Source organism: Alosa pseudoharengus, unplaced genomic scaffold (assembly GCF_046254945.1).
Source record: "Alosa pseudoharengus isolate Yale_2024_CS ecotype anadromous, Long Island Sound unplaced genomic scaffold, YU_APseudo_1.1 YU_APseudo_1.1_scf_7, whole genome shotgun sequence".
Lineage (NCBI taxonomy): Eukaryota > Metazoa > Chordata > Actinopteri > Clupeiformes > Clupeidae > Alosa > Alosa pseudoharengus.
In genome coordinates this window covers 24,617,347-24,639,846 of record NW_027468859.1, presented here as the reverse complement: position 1 = coordinate 24,639,846, position 22,500 = coordinate 24,617,347, and the positions used below count along the sequence as shown (strand labels likewise).

At 44.8% G+C, this 22,500-nt stretch overlaps 2 protein-coding genes and 1 non-coding gene across 3 annotated transcripts in view; 1 reads left to right on the top strand and 2 right to left on the bottom strand.

Moving 5' to 3' along the window:
* foxo3b (forkhead box O3b) overlaps nt 1-11,164 on the top strand; it is a 51,337-nt gene extending 40,173 nt beyond the window's left edge. Inside the window, exons 3-5 of the mRNA XM_076272906.1 lie at nt 3,155-4,303; nt 4,897-5,365; nt 6,640-11,164. Coding sequence (XP_076129021.1) covers nt 3,155-4,303; nt 4,897-5,322 — 1,575 coding nt within the window. The 3' untranslated portion in view covers nt 5,323-5,365; nt 6,640-11,164. The remainder of the gene's footprint in view (nt 1-3,154; nt 4,304-4,896; nt 5,366-6,639) is intronic.
* A 3,103-nt stretch (nt 11,165-14,267) lies between these two features.
* rpain (RPA interacting protein) lies at nt 14,268-18,476 on the bottom strand. The gene is made up of 7 exons (XM_076271831.1): nt 18,304-18,476; nt 17,754-17,933; nt 17,585-17,657; nt 17,349-17,463; nt 16,551-16,614; nt 14,995-15,138; nt 14,268-14,759 (listed from the first exon to the last, which is right to left on the bottom strand). Exons 1-7 carry the CDS (start codon nt 18,367-18,369, stop codon nt 14,730-14,732), a joined length of 672 nt encoding a protein of 223 aa, XP_076127946.1. The 5' UTR covers nt 18,370-18,476; the 3' UTR covers nt 14,268-14,729.
* Nucleotides 18,477-20,342: 1,866 nt separating this feature from the next.
* On the bottom strand, nt 20,343-20,415 carry trnav-aac (transfer RNA valine (anticodon AAC)). Its single transcript has one exon. It is a non-coding gene; the product is annotated as a tRNA-Val (tRNA).
* Nucleotides 20,416-22,500: the final 2,085 nt, after the last annotated feature.

Genomic DNA, 22,500 nt, shown 5'->3' with positions numbered 1-22,500 from the left:
AAGTAATTGTGGTGAATAATTACTTAATATTAATCTTAGACTGGCGAACTTCAGGAAAACTCAGGAATCAAGTTTATTCTATTACAAGCAGTACAAAAAAAGGTCTATGGTCTATGTAGGCCTAGCCCAGGCCTGAAAGGCCTAGGTTGGCCTGTAGCCAACTCCTCCTCTCCTCAGCTACATCCTTAGTCCAAGTCTAGAAATCTAAATCTAAATCTCATTTCAGTTTAGTTACTTTTAAATGTTTTAAACAAAGAACAAAAATGGCGCCAAGAACAAGCCCACTTGATTGGTTCTCCAGTTGGCATCAGACACACCTACTCACACCCACTTCACACCTATATGAATAGCATGAGGAGAGATATCTTATATATCAGAAATATCACTTATAGAATGTTCCAAACATTCTCACAATCACATCATTAAAATCCTTGTAATGAGACTATCAGAATGATACCAAACATGAATACATTTACATTTCATGACACATGGATACATTATATCAAGGTAATATCCTTTGTCCTGTGTAAATGATAGGCCTTGAACCAGCACATTAGCATTCCATTGGGGGAGGGGATGGTGTCTTTGTTTAAAACCATGAAGGGTTACATGGCTAACTAAAAGTAGTCTTGAAGTTAAATTATTATCCATTTTAACCATAAATTTATTGCTATCACACGTAATGATGCATATATGAGCACGTCTCTTACACGTAATGATGCATATATGAGCACGTCTCTTACACGTAATGATGCATATATGAACACGTCTCTTACACGTAATGATGCATATATGAACACGTCTCTGACACATAATGATGCATATATGAACACATCTCTTAATTATGCATATATGAACACGTCTCTTACACGTAATGATGCATATATCAACACGTCTCTTGACACGTAATGATTTTTGTCATGTAAACAGTGAACAGTAAAGCAGCTTTGAGGGTGAAAAGAGAGTTACCGGACCATGCTAGCCACTCCGTGCAGCCTGCCGGCCCTGCGGGTAGTTTATTCTGGGATTTTTCAGAGGTGTGTGAGTGGGTGCTTTAGTCAGCGCTAGTGATTGCCATCATTGCCCTTTGTAACAGTTGAGGAGAGAATTGCCACCTTAGCGTCTGAGGCTCTTAGCACAAAGAAACAGCATTTCATTCACACAGATCCATTCACATACATACACACACACACACACACATTCATGAGTACTCTCTTTCCTCTGATGTTGCGTTTGCCACTGCACTCTTCCTGGTGAACAGTGTGTGTGTGTGTGTATGGGTGTGTGTGTGTGAGAGAGAGAGAGAGTGTGATCAATAGGCCGAGGGACTCAGATGTATGATTCAGAGAGCCCAGTTCCAGAGAGCCTTCTGTGCGTTGTGTTGTATTATTGATAAATGGAGAGCAAGAGAGAGAGAGAGAGAGAGAGGAAGAACAAAGGCTGTAAAGGAGAGAGAGAGAGAGAGCGAGAGAGAGAGAAAGGAGAGCAGTAGTAGAAAGAGAAAGGAGTGATAGAGGAAGATAGAGAGGGAGAGATGGAGAGAGTGACAGACAAGAAGAGAGACAGCAGTGGGATGTCAATGAAGTATTCACACTATACACACACACACACACACACATTGTTCAGACACACTTGCTCTTTCTTGTTGCTGTGCATCATCTCTCCTCATTGAAACGGCACACTGATTGTGATGCCTCGACAGCCGGTCTCCGTGACGACGTCGTCTCTTCTGAAGAGGATGCCTCTGTGTCTCGGCGCTCCTCCCGTCCTTTTTTCTGAACGTCTCTTAAAATGATGCTAGTCACAAACCTCTTTACTTATACACCGATTGGCTTGATTTCTGAATGGGCTAATTGCATCTGAAAGTCATTACCACTACTACACACACACACACACACACACACACACACACACACACACACACACACTTTTTTCCTCCTCCTCTGTGGCACAGCGGTTCAGCCATGACTGATGGACTAATGATGTCACCCAAAGGAGATTTATGGTGCGCTCTAGGCAACCCGGAACCCGTGATTTCACAACCTTCTACCCGTGAAAGTGCCCTGGAACGGCAGCCAATCCCGTAACTTACTACCCGTGAACTCGTACCAGGTCATTGTACTCCCAGTTAAAGTTTTTGACGTCACACACACATAAATAACAACCGCAGGGTTTGTCGTGACTTGTCTTGAATTACAATAGTGGATGGAAAGCTGCTGGCTTAATGTTGGTGGGGAGATTCCTGGAAAAAAAACATTGAATCACTTAATCTTTGAGTTCATACAAACCCTCGTACCAAAAAACCTTGTGTGTCAAGGCATTCTTGAGATATAACACTCAAGGTGTTTTTGACCTTGACATTTAACCTTTGACATCCAACATCAATTCACTTCATCTTTGAGTCCATACAAACACTCATACCAAATTTCAGGCATGTATGTCAAGGCATTCTTGAGATATCACACTCAGAGTATTCATGGACTTGACCTTTGACCTTTGACCTCCAACATCAACTCACTTCATCTTTGAGTCCATACAAACACTTGTACCAAATTTGAAGCATATGCGTCAAGCCGTTCTGGAGATATAATGCGCAAAGCACGAGATATGGCTGTGACTTTTATTTTGACACACGGGAAACACTTAAACAGGATGTGTAGTTTTAGGGAGCGCCAGATTGTATGCATTAGAAGCTGAGACAGTTGGATCCACAGGTGACACCTGTGCCCCACTCCAGACCTTTAGTAAATGTGCTCCAACACATTAGGAAACAGGAAAAGGAGTTCACTTTGTGGATTCTAGGACGTCTAAGACAATTCTAAGAACTATACACAGACACATCCACCCTCACACTCATTCAGTGTAATTGTGTCATATGTTACACATCCAGGAGTGTCCTAAAGTGTCATGCGTCTTCGGCATTGTCTGGTCCACATTATTGTGTCGTGCTATATGTATTGTAATGAGTCATGTTTTGTTGTGCTGTATTGTGATGTATTGTGATGAGTCAACTGAAACATTCATCTAACCCCTTCTTTCTCTCTGTCTGTCTCTCTCTCTCTCTCTCTCTCTCTCTATCTGTCTCTGTCTCTCTCTCCCCCTCCCCATCTCTCTCTCTCTCTCTCTCTCTCTCTCTCTCTCTGTCTCTGAGCAGAACTCCATCAGGCACAACCTGTCGCTGCACAGTCGCTTCATCCGCGTGCAGAACGAGGGCACAGGCAAGAGCTCATGGTGGATGCTGAACCCCGAGGGGGGCCGCGGCGGCAAGGCCCCCCGCCGACGCGCCGTCTCCATGGACAACGGCAGCAAGTACACCAAGAGCGCGCGCGGCCGGGCCGCCAAGAAGAAGGCCGCCCTGCAGGCGGCGTCGGCGGCCGGGGAGGGATCAGCCGGAGAGGCCAGCGGCCTTTCCAAGTGGCCCGGGAGCCCCATGTCGCGCAGCAGCGACGAGCTGGACTCCTGCTGGACCGACTTCCGCTCGCGGACCAACTCCAACGCCAGCACGCTCAGCGGGCGTCTGTCGCCCATCCTGGCCAACCCGGAGCTGGACGAGGTGCCGGACGATGAGCTGGGTCCGCCGCTCTCGCCCATGCTCTACTCCAGCCCCAGCAGCCTCTCCCCACCGTCGTCTTCCTCGTCCTCGTCCAAGCCCGGTGGCGGTGAGCTGCCTCGGCTGGCCGACCTGGCCGGCACCATGAACCTCAACGACGGCCTCACCGACCACCTCCTGGACGACATCATGGACAACATCGCCATAGTGACGGCGTCGGTGGTGTCGCCACAGGTGGGGGGGCTGAAGACGACGGTGGGGTTCGGATTGTCCAGCACCAAGGGCTCGCCTTCCGGAACCTCCCCCGGCAGTAGCCCGGCGCCCTCCCCGGCCAACTCCCTGTTCGGGCCTCCGAGCGTCTCCCTGCGCCAGTCGCCCATGCAGACCATCCAGGAGAACAAGGCCACGTCCTTCACCTCGTCCACCTCGGCGTCCACCTCACTGCGCTTCGCCAACGCCACGCTGCAGGAGCTGCTCAACGCCGACCCCCTCGGGCCGCAAAGCCGCGGCGACGTCATGATGACCCAGTCGGACCCGCTCATCTCGCAGGCCAGCTCCGCGCTCACCTCCCGCGCCGGCCGCGGCTCGCTCAACGGCCTGCTGCTGCGCAACGACCCCATGATGTCATCATTCAGCGCCGGGCTCAACGGCAGCAGCGGCACTAACCAGCTCCAGAATGGCCATCTTCAGCACCACCAACAGAACCTCCAGCACCAACAAGTACAGCAGCACAACCACCACAACCACCACCAGGTACGGCCCTCAGCTCCTCTCCTGCTCACTTAAGGCCTATTAACCATAACGATAAAAGCGTTCACACTGAACAACGATAAACAAAGTCTCTCCTTGTGTTAATAAATTTGACGGCTAAAATTCGATGGGTTCTGATTGGCTATTAGCTTTTATCGTTCTGAAAATCGCTCTGAAAATGATCCCCAACTATATCACTCTTCATGTCGTTATCGTTATAGTTTATGTGTGAACGTCGTCATTCATATTAACAAGAACGTTATTTATTTATAGTTATCGTTATCGTTCTTGGTGTGAATGGGCCTTTAATGTCAGTGTGATAGAATAAGCTTCATTACAGGGTAATAGTTAGCATACATCTTGTGAAAAAGAGATAATCATTGGCATTGAACATTGGAATAAAAGTAATATTTCTGTTTGCGTTTTAGACCTTGCACCTGGAAATGTGACAGATAACAACCTAAATATGCAAAGCCTCTTATGGAAATAATATACTTATTTATAGAAATGTACTTATTTATGTATGTTACTATGGCATTGCTTACAATGACCAAGGTACTTTGAGGGAAATAATTTTTGTTTGTGTCATCGCCCAGGGCAACAACACCAAGGGCTCGCTCAGATCCATGTCCAGCAACGGGCCCCTAAGCCTGGCCAACGGCGCCAACAACCTGGTCTCTGCCAAGCAGCAGCTGGCTCAGCTGAGCGAGGCCACCACGGCGTCCCTCTTCAACGGGCTCAACGGCGGCACCATCGGCCTGGGGCTGGGCTCCTGCCTGCCCTCGTCCCTGGCGTCCGACGCCTTCCCCTCGGATCTGGACCTGGACATCTTCAGCGGGAGCCTGGAGTGCGACGTGGACTCCATCATCCACAGCGACCTGATGGACGCCGACGAACTGGACTTTGACGCGCTGGTTAACTTCGACGCGCTACTGAGCACGCAGAATGCAGTCAACCTGAACCCCATGGTGGGCAACCTCAACGGCAGCAAGGCCGGCAGCCAGAGCTGGGTGCCCGGCTGAGGGGACACGGGCAGGACTAGCAGGGAGGTGGGCACATGAGCAGGTGTGTATGGGCAGCGCCACCAGTGGTGAGATTGTGTTACTACACTCTGGGATCATGGGTATTTTAGTTTATTCTTCATTTATTTTCATCATTTGTTTATTCAGACATTCTTATACTATACATATTGCATGTGTTCAGGTAGATATGACCAAAGTATACATACACCAGCTAAACACCAAGACCGACATAGCTATGCTTTCACTTTGGACTAGCTAGCATTATATTTAGTTATTAAAAATAGATACTCAAAAACGTCTGCCGTTCTGTAAGCAACTTGAGTTATACCAATGTATTAATGAATGACAAAACTACCTACTTGCTAGTCATTTAATTAATTCTTTGCCTGGTAAAACTCAAAATACACAGACAGTTGATTTTTTTAGCTCAGTACTTTCATTAAGAGGGCTCTAGAAACATCAGTTAAAATTTCAACATTGTATCAAGTAATTATAAAATGTCATTGTCACCAAACCTGTGGGTTATTTATGCATGCTGCACATCTAATGGAATTCATCCAGAAATGTCAACATCATCTCACACCTCAGCTGTTAAAAGTGAGTGTTAGTGTACGCTTCAATGGCACTGTTATCAGTGTGTTCACATTCAGGTGTTTGTGGTGTCACATCTGCCCACGCATAGGGACAGAGGGGCGCCAGAATGTGTTCACACACACACACACACACACACGCGCGTTCACACACTCTCACACACACACACACACACACACACACACACACACACACACACACACACACACACACACACACACACACACACACACACACACACACACACACACACTCACTCACACACACACACACACACACACACACACGTTCACACAATGACCCCACTCTCAACTTCTAAAACCTAGTAACCATAGCCGACACTCATTTGCAAGTGATTATTTATCACTGATCCATATCACTACACACACACACACACACACACACACTCACGCACGCACACACACACGTCATTATTTATTACTGATCACTATCACTATCTCTCTCTCTCTCTCACACTCACACACACACACACTCACACACACACACGCGTCCTTAGTACACGGTACAGGTCACTTACATGCTGAAATTTATCAAGTTGAAATTATGTCTTAAATGGTTCATCAGAATAGGCAGTGTCATGGCGAGAAAGTCTAAATCAATAAATAACTAATGAATCATATACAGATCCTACATATTGCACCTTTCAGCAATGACTATCAGAATTGATAAAAATTCTTAAGTATATCATCTGTCTTTCTCTTTCAGATCCAGACTCCGGCCTTTGGTGCAGCAGAAAACAAACAAAGAAGACAATAACCAATCCATCCAAGTCAGACTCACGCCATCCCTTGCCAAACCTTTACAAAGCACCAAAGTCTGTTTACAGCACATACAAACCTTCATAGACTTGTCCCCTACCGTGCACACAAAACACACACACACACACACACACCACATTTGTTTGCTCTCAGATTCCTTCTGAACTCATTGACGACAAAGGAGGACACAAGAGTGGCAAGCTCCTTTGGAAGCTTGAAATGATGCATCCCTTTCTGGAGAAAGGCCAAGGACATTAGCCATTGAAAGACTCTAGAGACTTGTGTTTGGGGGATCTTAATGAGCAGGAGCTTGAGGCATTGCTTGAAGGACTTAACAAAAAGTAGCTGTAGCCCTACCTGTAAAAAGAGTTCAAGAAAAACTAACATTGAGTAGTTATGTGATGTTTACCGTGCTATGTGGTTTCCTGAAGGTTTTTTCTTCTTCCCCCGCGATTGTGTTTGTTTTCAAAGATGGTCTCTGTGATTTAAGTGTTTGTTTGACCACTATCACCCTATCAATAGCTGATTATCAAGACCAGCACGCTCAGGAGAACTCTATTGTCATAATTGGTGCACTTCTGATTGTGTTGTTTTGTTTTCTCTTTTATATATATATTGATCAGTTCAAAACTCAACCGAACTAATGACAAACTATTGTTCTGATCAAGTTAACACATTATCTTAGGTTAATACTATAGGATAACTTCTTATTGTTTATGCATACTGTATGTAACTGTAAAAAGAGTGTGATCTGTCCAGATTTTCCTTGGAATGCTCATTAAGATGCTAAGCTAGCTAGCAAGCTAACTAGCAGGCACGTATAAGGGGTAATATGAGTGTAAAATGTAGCCAAACGTTAAAAACGAGAAGATTGAAAAGGTGTACGTCCTAGCATTGTGAACATTAGCAGGCCATACCAGGTGCTAATCCTTCAGTGTTGATGAGCCCTGTCCTCTGCACGCGGACATAGCATTATTGCTAGCGATAGCGCTTCGAGTCAGCTGTCAGCATGCAGAGACGCTCCCAGGCAGCAAGAACAGACTTCCTCCCGGAAGCCATTTTTACTGAGCAGGAACAATAAGCTATCTTTTGTACATTTTGCCAAAACTACTTGAACATGGAGGACGCTGGCAGCCAAAAACAAAAGAGGAAGCTAAAAACAAACCACCTGATACAGAATAACTCATACACACACAAACACTTACACCCAAAACATGTATGTAACAGGAGTATTTGCTTTCACTCTCTCTGTGCTGTGTTGGTTGATTGATGGGACAATCAGTACTGCCTTTATTGTGCTGGTCTCTCAGTTCCAGGACAGTAGCAAGAGAGGCGCAGCCAGGGAGCTAGCTGACTAGCATCCCAATGCACCCGCAGTGATGCTAACACAAAAATGCAGTCAAAATCAGTTTTTTCCCCTATTTGTAGATAAAACATGAGATATTCTATTGACACGATAGAACGATATTGACAGCCAAACTGGAAATGGCCCTGGTGTTCATCTTAGAACCCTTGAATTTCCCCTGGGGATCAATAAAGTATCTATCTATCTAGAAATCTGGTCACTGTAATACGTTTTAAAAAAAACATAGGCTACCCACCCATGATCCCTAGCCAATGCACCCTCAGATGTACAGAGGTGTGGCAAAATATGGACACGGACACACCAAAGCTGAATTGATTTGAAAGGGGAAACACGACTCTATAGTGCGGAGATTCAAGGAAATGCATCTAACTCTGTTACATAGTAAACACAACATTCACACACACACACACACACACACACACACACAGACAGTGGAGATGAGGGACTCGATCCAATATGCAACTGCATCATCAGTGCTCAGGGGGAGAAGGGTGTCACCAAAGCAACATCGTGACCCCATCTCGATCTTTCTGCAGTCTGGTTGGTTGTACAGAATTACTTAATGGAAAAAAATGCCAATTGCGGTGTTCAGCCATGTGCTGTAATCATTTGGAAGAAAGAGAAAAAAATCATCCTGGACTTTACTTCTTCTTTTGTTTTGTTGCTGTTTCTGGTTGCTTTTCCAGGTTGAACTTGTTTTTCTTTCTCTCTTCCCTCTGTATTCTCCCTGGGTCAAAGCACCACAGACTATGCCGGGACAACTCTCACACAACATTGTGCTTTTGTTTAGTTTAGTTTTGTTTCATTTTCTTTATGTTTCTCAACTCTTCCCGACACTCAGCGAGGAAGTGATCCTTGGTACTGCATACGTCCCTGTATGCATGTGTGTAAATATGCCTATGCATCTTGTCAAATACATGTATGAATATATACTTGTTATCTCATGCTTTTCTCAATGGTGTAGTTCCTCGGTGGTGAAGCCGGCTCGTCTGCAAAGGTGGATGTGTTGAGTGGATGGGTGGTGGTGTGAGGACACGAGGGAGGGCTCCAGTGTTGTAGGTTGTGAACAAACCCCCTCAGGGCCAGTTTGGCAATGGGTGTGTTTCTAGACCACAAACAACGCTGTTACATCGATGTTTTAAAACTAAAACAGTGCTGTACTGAATGTTTCATGTTTCCAGTGAAATGTTTTTTTTATTTGTTTGTTTTTGTTTTTGTTTTGCTCCAGACTACGCCTACGCACGTAGCAGAAAACATCAGTGGATGATTTAAAAACAAGCAAGTTTGTGTATAAAACATCTTATACAATATATAAAGATAACACAAAATGTTCCCGGTGAACTTATAGTTCCTTTGTGCAGCCAATGAAATGTAGCAGGGACACTCTGCCTATCCGGTTGTTAAGTCCGACGTCACGGGTCCAACAGCTTTTTGATCAAAAATGTTTTACTAGCACAACCAGCCGGTTTTCGCAACTTGTAAACCGAATCAACATCATCTCTATTTTAGTAAGAGTAAAACAAAATCGCTTAACTTTAACAGAATAATTACTGTAGCTGTGCAGCCAGATGATACAATGAAGGGTAATTTCCAGGCTTCCGCGATAAATAGGATTTTATTAGGTCGAGACAATAAGTGAGTATTAGGATCACAATTGTCTTAAAGGCTACTCTAAATAGCGGAACAAAATGTGTATTTGACTGTTTATGGAGAAAACCTAGCGGCTCTGAAAGCCGTTGGACCCGGAAAGAGTTTTATTGTCCCATTATTGCATCATCACTTAATAACCGAATAGTAACTGACAAGAACTCACAGAAACAGGAAATGGGTTGTCCAGCATGGCTTGTTGTGACAACGTCACCTAGCAACGCCTGAATGCAGCATGAGTACCCACCGGATAGTAACCGACTCCGACTGTTTTAGAGTTAAATGTCATCCGAGTATGCCCTTTTATCTCACTTTTGTCACACACACACACACACACACTCATACGTACTTTTACACATACGTGGATATTGTGGGATCACACAGACGGTCCATCACAATTTCATTACTTGAGTTTTCTCCAGTTCGGCGAGACGCAGCTTTTTGCACTGTTTGTTGCTTTTTCATGGAGTATATCTGATAGCCAGACGAAAGTGAAGAATTTTGGGAGACAGAAGTGTAATATTCCCGTCCAGCCCTGTCCCGCCACGTCAGGTTCCTTCTGGACCCCAACCCCCAACCATGACCTGAGGTATATGGGCAGAGCATTGCCCAGAGAAGAGACAAAATAGAGCAGGGAAATAATGTGTGTTTGCAGGGAAGGGGAGAGCACACAGTCACCCCTGCTCGGCCTTGAGTCCTAGTCTGTGGTGACAAACCTGCGTCCTGACCACACCTTCAAAGGGCCAGACTCATGGGTAGCCCGAGCAGCCATACTCTGACACTAGACTGACACAGCGTTTAATGTAGGTGGACAGTGGTGGGCTTTGTTGTGTCGACTTCAAGTGTAAAAGGGTCCTTACCAGGGCGGTGCCAACCACAGCACCTGAACCAGTGCCAATTAACCGTACCCGCAAGAGCGAGAGCTACTCCTCTCTCTGAGTCAGATAACCCTCTTGTGAGGGCGAGTTTTCCTTCCCCCAGATATCCAAAGAAACATTTCAGTTGTCTCCCACAGAAAGGGGGGTGGGGGGTGGGCACATAGACACCTCCCAGGGCAGCTGCATCAGGATCAGTTTCGTTTGCTCAGATTTGGCCTGGACCTTGGACTGATCCGTCTTGGGGTCCATTGCTCTTAGCTAGCTAGCTAGCGTGGTGACAGTAGAGTCATTCATCTTTCAGTCTGGTGCTAACTCCACATAGGCCTCTGCACACTGTCCAGCACCACTGATGACTTCGGAGTACCACTACTCTCCCCAAGAGCAGATGACACTTGACACCTGACACTTGACCTTTTGTCCTTGTTCCTTGACATCTCAACCCCATCCTCCTCCTCCCCCCCACAGTAGTATGGCTTCTGTGTTTGATGTTAGTGGGTACTTTTCCTGTGTACTCTGTTTTCAATTGTAATCTAGTTTGTATAAGACATGTTGCGCATGTAAATAAAGCGTGGTGAAGTTCAGCACTGTCTCCTGTCGTGCCTGCTAGGCTACCTGTCTCAAGAGCTTTGGGGCTCAAGTGGGTAGATGCGGAGCCTGAGCTTTTATTTGGGACTATGATATATTTGTACAGACCTTTTTTTTTTTTTTTTACTGATTTTAGAGATTCAAGTACACCTTGGACTCAAAACAGCCTCAAACAATAAAGATGCATAATAATAAAGGAATATATAATATGAATAACTTGAGATTTCCATTGAACTCCGGTTGTAGTAGGACTGAGTGTCTGTTTATGTGTGATACATAGCACACACAGTTTCACCCTCAGAATCAGCCAGCTCCAAATACACATGGAGGTGTCAGGTGTTTGCAGGGGGGGGGGGTGTGCATTATGTCAAAGTTGTGTGTGTGTGTAGAGAGAGAACATAAATATAAACTAGTCCATGAGAAGTACTGGCGTATGCATCTCAATGCATAAACTAATCTATTGCTAATCTGACTCCTGCTGGAAAGATCAGTGTACTCAAGAAGAGACGCATCAACCAGCTCAAGACAAAGATCAAATATCACTGCTGGATGGCAACTACAGGATCTCCAGTGATGCCTGGAATCCACACACACACACACGCATGCACGCACACACAGACACACCGACCTCTTCAATGCCAAATCCAGGGCATCTTTTTCCAGCTGAAAGATCAACACTGTTGCATAACTCTTCAGGCAAGCTGCAGCCATGCTAATACCTGGGTGAGTTTCTGTTGTGTGTGTGTGCGCGCGCTTCAGTTGGGTTGGGATGCGCTCACATTATATGTTGACACAGTTGGGCAGTAGGCCTACCAATGCAGGTATGAGACACGGGCGACGTGATCTCCCAGGGTCACCTTACAGGACTACCGGTCATTACCTCATGTTCAAAACAAATAATAAACTAAGAGACTGAAACCAAAGCCAATCCGTCAAGTCGAACAGAAATAACCCAACCCAGTGGCGTAACAAATCAAGGGTGGGCCCAGGTGCGAGAGCGCTACGCGGGCCCCATTCCGAGGAACTTTGGCCCAGGATGAATTAGCTCTGATACATGCAATACACATTAAGGGTGACTTCAATTGTTTATTAAAAGGGCCTGAGGCACCGAAGTAGTTTAGTAGTTACAGATTACAATTTCAAATAAAAAACACACGACTACATATCCATTACATGTGAAAACATTAAAAAATAATTTTATTAACAGCCTGCAGGCCAGGGTAAGCTAATATTACTGCATTAACATCAACTCGCATAGAATTATGGGAACACTCAATGCGCCTCTTCAACCCTCTGCTGAAACTGCAAGATTGCTTGCTTATAAACTCGCACTGCGCAGAAACAAAACTTAATGTAGCCTAACTTATTTAACCATCCAGAAACCAAATAAAATCATTAATATGCATACAATCCCCAATATGCGTGAATTAGGCCATTAGAAGAAGGCCATCTTACGAGCCTTTCGTTGTGCAAAATCGTCAACGATGTTCGCAATATTTTAATGCTCTGGCTCTCGTATTTTCAATGGACAGGATAGCTAACCTACGGAGCCGCTCCTGCCCCATGCTGCTCCTTAGGTAGGTCTTAATAAGTTTGAGTTTGGAAAAAGATCGCTTAGCTGTTGCCACAGTCACAGGCAATGTCAGAAACAACATGACTACACACTTCCCCGAATGTGGATGTTACACTGTCATAATCTACCACCAGCATTTTGGCAAGTTGAAAAATAGATGACTTCTGTGAAATCTCTGCTTTAAAGCAAGACCTGAATGAGAGGAGTTGTGTTGGGAATGTCGGTGCAATGTCCCTGCTATAATGGTCTGACAAACGTCTTGCCTTTTCAAGCAGTTCATCATCACCTGCGAGTTGAAGGGTCATAGGACGTAAAGACTCAAACACATGACAAGTTTCCCGCATACTTGCAAATCTTTGGGAGAGCTGACTGATTATGATGTCCAGAGTTGCATTAAATACCTGCACTTTGAAGTATCTCTCTGCATCGGTTAAGCGCTCATCTTCCGATAGAAGTGACGCTTCACTCTCCGTGCTCTAACATTCTAAAGTTCTAAAAAAAAAAAAAAAAAAAAAGGAGGCAGGGCGGGGGTAGCGACGGGCCCCGGGAGGTCACGGGCCCAGGTGCGACTGCACTTGCTGCACCTACTATAGTTACGCCACTGACCCAACCAAACTGTTTCACTCGGAAGAACATCTCAGAACTCTGCTTCTCTCACTTCTAGGCACCATTTACATTTTTATTTAAAAAAACAAAACAAAAAAACAAATGTTAGATTCACTTGCCCTGATAAATAACACAACTAATTTCGGTTAAAGGTTGCAGACGCTGCAGACTAAAGTTGAGTTAAAAATGAAAGTCATAGAATACTGGTTATCCTATAACTGTGTTATGGACTTGTGCGTGTACTAGATAAGCGGTGGCTGGCTTCTGTTGAAGGGGGTGTTACGGGGGTGGGTGGGGGTGGGGGGGCTGAGCTGGGTGCTGTGCGGATTGCTGCATAATGACTGACTGGGAGCATGTGCTGGGTGAGTGAGTGAGTGGTTGACGCACGGAGGACTGCAGTGACACAACTGTTGACAGAAGAGCACATTTACAGCTTCTGCACACCCCCCTAATGCATCTCCATCCCCCTCTCTCTCCCTCTCACACACACACACACACCCTCTGTCCAACTCATGCAAATGCTCTTCTCCATAGATACACACAGGCCGTCATAAGCGTATACGATCTCACTCAAACTGGTTTCTCCTTTCTACCGTATAATTAGGCGAATGTCAAAATAACTGACACAAGCTTTAGAGCACAGTTCATGCGTTTAGATTGAACAAGTCTTGGGATTACATAAGAAATACAACCAGTCATTTAGCCTTTGTGTTGTGAAGTGTGAAGTGAATTCCATGCACTTCATTGGCTTCACTTTAAATGGCAAAACGTACATGAAAAAACTGCTGGGGGAGGTACTGACAGTCTGACAGTCTCACTTAGCTTGTATTTCAGACAAAACACCTTTCATTCCAACACCGCCTGAAGAGATCAGGCCTATCCATCAGTCCAAGTCCAATCAAACATCCACAACAGTCACATTTAGTTAAAAATAAAATCTTTATTAAATCTTTAAAAAAGTCATGACATACAGATAAATAGGACGGACAATCGTTAGCGTGCATTTGAACTGCACGGTAAATGGAAGCAGCTGAGGTTGACACAATGCAAGTGAAACACAGGAGGCTTCAGGAGGATTAGTCTGAAGTTCACCTTTTGGCACATACATAGCTCAGATGCTCTGCATACTACGGGCCCATTCATAGAACAGGACCCCCCCCCCCCCCTAAACAAAGAGCTCCAACACACAGAGCTCAGTACAGAACACAGAAACAGAGCGCCCTCATCACAGGCCCATTCTGTGCACGCTAAGGTTCTGCTGTAGTACGTTTTAATGTGACAAGAGAATCAAAGCTGTATTCATTCACAGAAATGTAACTGTTTTTGTTTGTTTTTTAAAATGAAGACACTCCGTAAAATGGAGCCCAGTAGATAGGACGTGTTCAGAGAACAACGGATAGGTAATCACAAGCCTATGGAGAGGGAGAGGGAGAGAGAGAGTGAGGGGGAGAGAGAGGGAGAGAGAGAGAGAGAGAGAAAGAAAGAAAGAAAGAGAGAGAGAGAGAGAGAGAGAGAGAGAGGGGGGGGGCAGAAAGAGAAATGAGTGAGAAACTTGCAAAAAGTTGCAAAAGTAATTAATTGATAATAAAAATAGTTGCCAATTAATTTAATAATTCAAAACTGATTAATTGGTGCAGCTCTACTGACCCCACAACTGGCCATGAGACTGGAGGAGCCGTCCATGTTGGTCACCATGGAGAAGACGGGGTTGTGGGGGCACTCCGAGTCTGCGTGCTGAGTGACCTGCTGCTCCAGGAGAGACCTCAGCATCTCAGGGCTCACACCTCGGCCCTGGGGTAGGACAGGAAGAAAAGAAAATAAAAACGGAAATAGGACTCTTCAAAACAAAAGCAAACAAACAAACAAACAAATAAATAAAACCTGGAAAAGAGCATTAAGGGCTACATGTGCATTCAGAACATCCACTACATAGGGCACTGATTGGTGAATAGCTGGGTGGTTGTCCACTAAATACTGCACTATTGGTGAACAGGTACGTAGGTGGCTGTCCACTAAATAGTGCACTGTTGGTGAATAACTAAGTGGTTATCCACTACATAGTGCAGTATAGAGTGAATAACCACATAGTTATTCACCAATAGTGCACTATGTAGTAAAGGAGTGGATGTTCCCAATGCAGGCTAGGACTAGGCTTAACCAGTGTCCAGGAAATGGACCATTAATTTAGCTTCTGTCAAACATAGGCACGCTCAGAGGTTTCACACTACTGGCCCGTTCACAGATCTGACCCAACAGAAATGTGAGGCAGAGTTTTGCAGATGAATTTGGTTGTAGAACACAGAATATAACAACTAATTTCATACAGCCTGGATGCCAACCGAACTAGCCCCACCCACTACATTTGAGATCAGGAAGTTCGGGCTGGAATTGTTCCGTTGAGGAGCAACTATGCCCAAATCAGAGCTGTTCGGACCAATGAGATTGTCTAGGTGGGATTTGTACGATGACCTCGTGCCTCGTCCATAACGTCATCTGAGCACGCTTCGGTTAAGACCTTGTTTATACGCAGGAAAACCGCGTATATTTCCATGCGATTTGGCCTGTCATTTACACTGAGGTTTTATCATTGAAAATAATTATTTCTGAAAACTCCGGCCAAAGTGGAGATGTGGGAAAACTCCGGTTTCACTTATGCATGTAATCAGGGAAAATTGCGTTTTTGCATTGTGACATGTTGTTCCCTCGTTTGTTTGAAATCTCTGATTGGCCACCTGTTTGCTCGAAGGGTTTACGACAGCCTTCCCCACCTGTTTTTAACGTCGGTGTGAACGGAATTATTTTAAAAAACGAAGGAGGGGAAATATCTGATTTTCTGACTAGCCTACCCTGCTACGTATAAACGCGGTCTTAGATTTCGCCATCACGTGTTGTGCAATATATTGACAGCACAGTAACTTTAAAAAACGACCATAAAACATTGTTAAGGCATTTGTGGAGAAGAAGTATGGTTCAGGTGTCTTCCTACAGCTCACGGTAAGGCATTTCGTTGCTCTGATTGCACTCAATTGGATAGACCTTACCAGAGGCATTTCCCCCCCTGTATCGGTTGAAACACGCCCCATAATCATGTCCCAATGGAGCAGTATCAGACTCAAATTCTGACTAGAATTGAGTATGACGTCAGGCTACTACTGACCCATGCACAGAACACTTTTAATTTGAAGCATTAAAAGGAGACATACCAGAGTGTTGATGTACAGGCCACATGGACAAGAGATGAAATGGCTGGTCACCGTCAGATTGTTTCTGAAATCAAAATACAAACCCAAAAGTCAGGAAAGTCAGGAAACACACACACACACGCACGCACGCACGCACGCGCGCGCTTCTGGACAGAGATGGGGACTCGAGGCTGAGTCTTGGACACGAGTCGCACTTAAGTTGCACAAACAGCGACTTCAGACTTGACTTGCGACTCCACCTCAAAGACTTGACTCGGGCTCAAGACTTGTGAACAACCTGTATTTTATGCAATTATTGCTTTTATAAATCTAAACGTATTCATGTATTTCTACTTAATTTTATTGGTGCCTATACGTTGGGGAAACGTATGGTTAGCTGCATTTCCCCTTTGCTATAATGTGCAACATAACACATGCGCACTCACAGATCATAAATGCATGCAACCATGGCGACAACAAGTCCTCCCGGAGTTGTGCGTTTTATCATTAGGCTACTTTCGGTTACAATAACTTTGTGCACAGTGGAAATAAGCGAACAACTACATACAAGGTGTAGGACACCAGTATAATGATGCCAGTTCAACAACGTCAAATTTCATCAGGCATCTCAAAACGCACCCAGATAGGTCAGTCATTTACAAATGTGAAAGACACGTTAAACTTAGTACAGTATATATCGTCACAGGTATCATTCACATCAAACAAACGAAAGCCAGCTATTGTTGCAATAGTTCTTGGGTCCACACCATGGTTGTCCCAACAACAGTAGCTTCTTGTTGCTAAATGGTAGGTACTCACGTGAAACAGACAGGACAGATGATGAGGTTACTGTTCTCCATTCCCTCCACCAGCGCTTTCAAAGATTGCTCCTCAAACTGTATGTTCTTGTGGTAATCCTCCAGAATGGCAAGCTCTGACAGTGACAAAGAAATATCATTGAAATATGGTTTCCCAGTAGGGCATATACTGGAAAACTGAAACGGATGTGATCTTGGTATGTAGCCTACTGGACAGTTTGTTGCACAAACACAAACCTTCTGCTAGAAGTTCTTGTTGAATTTCTTGAAGGACTGTCAACTCATCGTCTTGCTTTACAGCTCCAAATAACTGCATCGACAAGAAGAATGAAAGTTCAGGATAACATCTCAAACCTTTACCATAGGCCTAGTATGTTGCATGGTGTCCTCTTAAAACGTAGCCTACATCTACGCCAACGTGGCTCCACGGCGATGACAAGCTCCCGTCGGATGACTGCAGGGCACTCCACTCTTCCTGCATGATCTCCTCGACCATGGATCCCTTACCGCACTCATCGCTCTCTCCCGCCTGGCGGTACCTCTCCAGCAACCGAGAGCGACTGTTCTTCAGCCTTTCAAAACAACGCTGCAAGAGGAAGAGCTCAATATTTACCACAATTATGTTCCAACCTTACGTTATGTGGCAGGCAGATGACTTGTGACATATCCCACCATAAAAGATAATGACGCAAACTCTTAACGCTAACGCTTAAATAAACAAGTAGCCCTGATTAATAGTGAAGAAATTTCTGTTGATACATTACAGTGCCTTTTCAAAACATGACTGTGTAGAAGTGTTTGGCGACTAAAGGCACTAGTGCTACATTGAATGACTAGTAAATAAAGCCAGGTAAACAAATGTAAAAGCTAACTATTTTGGCTTGACATGAGCATGATGTCTGTCCAGAGCTAGCTCGTCTTAGCACAACTGACTGGCTAAAATAGTGTGGATTTACCTTCCTGTAGGTTTCTTTCCATGGAATGGGGCGTCCATAACGCGTCCGGTGTTTCAGGGCTTCCATAAGATCTTAATAATGTTTACAAATTAAACTGTTACGGCAGTGACAAGCTGTACACCAGTAGCAAAACAAAATCCCCACAGGTTATTTCTTCAAAACCTGCCGAGCCATCAGCGTCTTTTAACCTTTCCTAGCTGACCCGGAAATTCTTATCATTGCTTAATGGGAGATGTAGTCCATCGTATGCTTGAGCCCAAGATATGAGCTACACCAGGCGCGTAACTGAAGCGTTCCGTTCGCGTTGCGTCTGCTGCAACAATTAGCTTCCATTATAATCAATGGAAGTAGCTACACCAGACGTGACAGTGGGGCGTACGTTCGAAAAAAATAGACCATTCATCTAAAATGGATTTTACGCGTCGCGAACGGAACGCTTCAGTTACGCGCCTGGTGTAGCTCAGCCCTGTGTGGAAGGCTGTGAAGAAAATTGATAGGCGAGGTATAGGGCATCTAAAGATGTATGGTATCTAATCGTGAAAAGATGACGAAAAGTAATGTGCTGCGTTCAATAATTTGTATGCAAAAATAGGTGTAAATGTAGGCCTATTAAGAATGTAGGCCTAATATGCATAGATTGACTGCAGGCAGTTTGTTCAAAACCAATTATGTGCATTTCCTTTATACTTATATTTGTGTGCATTTGACTCTCTCTCTCTCTTTCTAGCTATCTGTGTGTGCACGTGTCTGTGTGCATTGCAGAGGATGATGTCATCGCTTGGCAGTAGGCCAGTGTGAATGTGAGCAGTCTCTGCTCTTGGTTATTAGAGACAGAATATGATCCCACCCAGTCTAAACACACACACACACACATACACACACACACTCCAAAATGCTCAAAGACATGCAGACACCTACTAAGTGATGATCCCTTGATTCCCACTCACCCACTTACATTCAGATATAGGCTGCCAATTTAAACTGTGAAGAGCTACCTCATACCTCACTAGTCTCAGACATCCTCTATTCCCATCTCTCTTGCACACACACACACACACACACATGTGCGTGCAACCACACCTCTCTACTTTCACCTTTTCTTCCATGGTGCTATCTTAACCTCTCTCATCCCTTTCTCACCTTTCCTTCCATGGTGCTATCTTAACCTTCCCCCTCATCCCTTTCTCTCTCTCTCTTCTCTCTCCATACATAATCATCCCTTTCTCTATTCTATCTCATAATCATCCCTTTCTCTCTTCTCTCTCCATACATAATCATCCCTTTCTCTCTTCTCTCTCATAATCATCCCTTTCTCTGTTCTCTCTTCTCTCTCCATAATCATCCCTTTCTCTCTCTCTCTTCTCTCCCCACACATAATCATCCTTTTCTCTCTTCTCTCTCCAATCATCCCTTTCTCTCTCTCTTCTCTCCACACATAATCATCCCTTTCTCTCTCTCTCTTCTCTCTCCACACATAATCACCCCTTTCTCTCTCTCTCTCTCCATAATCATCCCTTTCTCTCTCTCCATAATCATCCCTTTCTTTGTACTCTCTTCATACATAATCAATCTTTCTCTCCCTCCTATTTCAATGACTGCTGTATAGTAGTATAGTATAGTATATACTCTTTTGATCCCATGAGGGAAATTTGGTCTCCGCATTTATCCCAATCCGTGAATTAGTGAAACACACACAGCACACAGTGTACACACAGTCAGGTGAAGCACACACTAATCCCGGCGCAGAGAGCTGCCTGCATCAACAGCGGCGCTCGGGGAGCAGTGAGGGGTTAGGTGCCTTGCTCAAGGGCACTTCCGTTCCTACTGGTCGGGGTTTGAACCGGCAACCCTCCGGTTACAAGTCCGAAGTGCTAACCAATAGGCCACGGCTGCTGCTGAAATAGCCTGAATTACATCATGTAATTAATGCCACTTCCTGGCACTGATCAGTGACATTCTGCTCAGGACGCAGGTCTAGTAAAGGGCATTAGTGATGTGAGTATTCTGGTGACTGTGGGCCGTCAGGAAAACACAGCCAATGTTCCTGCCCGGTTTCGAACCGAGGACCTTTCGCGTGTTAGGCGAACGTGATAACCACTACACTACAGGAACCTGATGACCATATGTCCCTGTCCCTCCCTCTCAAACCGTCTCAATCCGTTATCTCCTTCTGTGGCTCTGTCCCCACCCCCTCCTGCTCCTCCTTCTTCCTCTCCCCCTCTTCTCTCCCTCCATTTCTCTCTCACTCTGTTTGGGCCATGTGGTCTCTAAAGCCCTGAGCTGATGGGAGCTAACCCTGAGCTAATGCAGCAAGACACACACACACACAGACACACACACACAAACCAACACACTGCCATGCAGAGACCATGTTAGACACACACAACACATTATCGTATGTACACACAAGAAAGAGGAACAGCAGGAGTGGACAGAGAGTAAAGGTGTGAATCAGATAAAGGTCTGCTTCAAAATTAACTAGATGTACCGCAGAGCGGTACAAAATATGACCGCCGCCCAGTCCAGCACATTTTTTCCACAAAAAGGAATCACGCTGAAAGGCCTATATGATTCTAACTCTCACAAAATTGCATTATCCACACTCAATTCTCACTGGTATCTGCTAGACAACAAGTACCAAAACATGATTAGTTCATAGATTTCACATGTAAAATGAATTTTATACAACCCCACCTCCATCTTGCCTGTTCATAATTCTGAGAAATTCTTGATTGTTTGTGTTATGTTTATGTTATGTGTGTGGGTGTGTGTGTGTGAGTGTGTGTGTGTGTGTGGGTGTGTGTGTGTGTGTGTGCGTGCGTGTGTGCCTGCGTATGTGCCCGTACATATGTCTACTGTGTGAGTATGTGTCATACGTTTGATTACTGTGAATGTATGTGTGTGTGTGTGTGTGTGTGTGTGTGTATCTGTTTGTGCACATGTGTGCACATGAAATGGGTTAACATGACCCCTGGAGGCAAACATACGGAAAAAAAATGGTCATCCTAGGCCCTACAGTTCTCAAGATATTCACAGAGAACTGTGTCTGCCCTACCCTCCTTTCGGGGGGTCCAGTCCAGCGGCGGGGCTACAGATCAAAAAACGAAAAATGACGGTTCCATGCTATCCATGTGGGGGTACATGCCCACCAAGTTTTGTGTACCCCAGTCTTTCAGTGTCCCGGGAATCCTTGTTGGTGTACGTCACTAAATGTACACATAAATTATTTTATTGTAAGGCCCCCCATGAACGAAAGTACACAAAACTTGGCATGCATTCGGAGGGTGTCATAATGATCCTACACTTTTAATTTCGTGCAGTTTTGACCTTGTCAGCCAGAGATATTGTGATGAAAACACCTAATTTTTTGCTTTTTAATTTTTAACTAGGTGGCGCTATACATGAAATAAGTGGTAATGGGATGGGTTGACATGCCCCCTTAAGACCAACATACATAAAAAAGGTGGACCTCCTAGGCCCTACGGTTCTCGAGATATTCACAGAAAACTGTCTCCGCCCACCTACAGGCCAGTTGGTGTATAGTAACATAAATTAATTTATTGTGTGGCCCCCCATGAACGGAATTCCACTAAATTTGGCGTGCATACAGAGGGTGTCATAATGATCCTACACTTCCAATTTCGTGCAGTTTTGACTATGTTAGGTCACAGATACCTTCAATTACAACACCTAATTTTTACTTTTTTGTGTTTAACTAGGTGGCGCTATACATGAAATGAGTGGCCCCTTGAGATCAACATACAAAAAAAAAATGGTCCTCCTAAACCCTACGGTTTTCGAGATATTCATAGAAAACTGTGTCTGCCCTACCCTCCTTTCGGGGGGTCCAGTCCAGCGGGGGGGCTACAGATCAAAACGAAAAACGATGGTTCCATGCTATCCATGTGGGGTTACATGCCCACCAAGTTTCGTGTACCCCGGTCTTTCAGTGTCCCGGGACTCACTGACGGAAATTTGGGCATGCGAAAAAGAAAAAAAAAAAGAAAAAAGAAAAAAAAAAAGAAAAAAGAAAAAAAAAAAAATTCTGACTAAACCTATATGACCGCCGCTTCGCTGCGCGGCGGTCATAATAATGGTAGCGAGGTTTCTATTTATAAGGTGTGTGTGTGTGCGCCTATGTGTGTGTAATGTGGCCTCTACACGAGAGTGTGTTGGTGTGTGGATCTAATGTGTTTT

Excerpts from the sequence above, each read along its gene's own strand:
- rpain (XM_076271831.1), bottom strand. The coding sequence starts at position 18,369 with ATGGAAGCCCTGAAACACCGGACGCGTTATGGACGCCCCATTCCATGG. Across the intron at positions 17,934-18,303 it reads GGAAAGAAACCTACAGGAAG|CGTTGTTTTGAAAGGCTGAA; the intron begins GTAAATCCACAC and ends TTCCTCTTGCAG. Across the intron at positions 17,464-17,584 it reads ACAAGAACTTCTAGCAGAAG|AGCTTGCCATTCTGGAGGAT; the intron begins GTTTGTGTTTGT and ends TGTCACTGTCAG.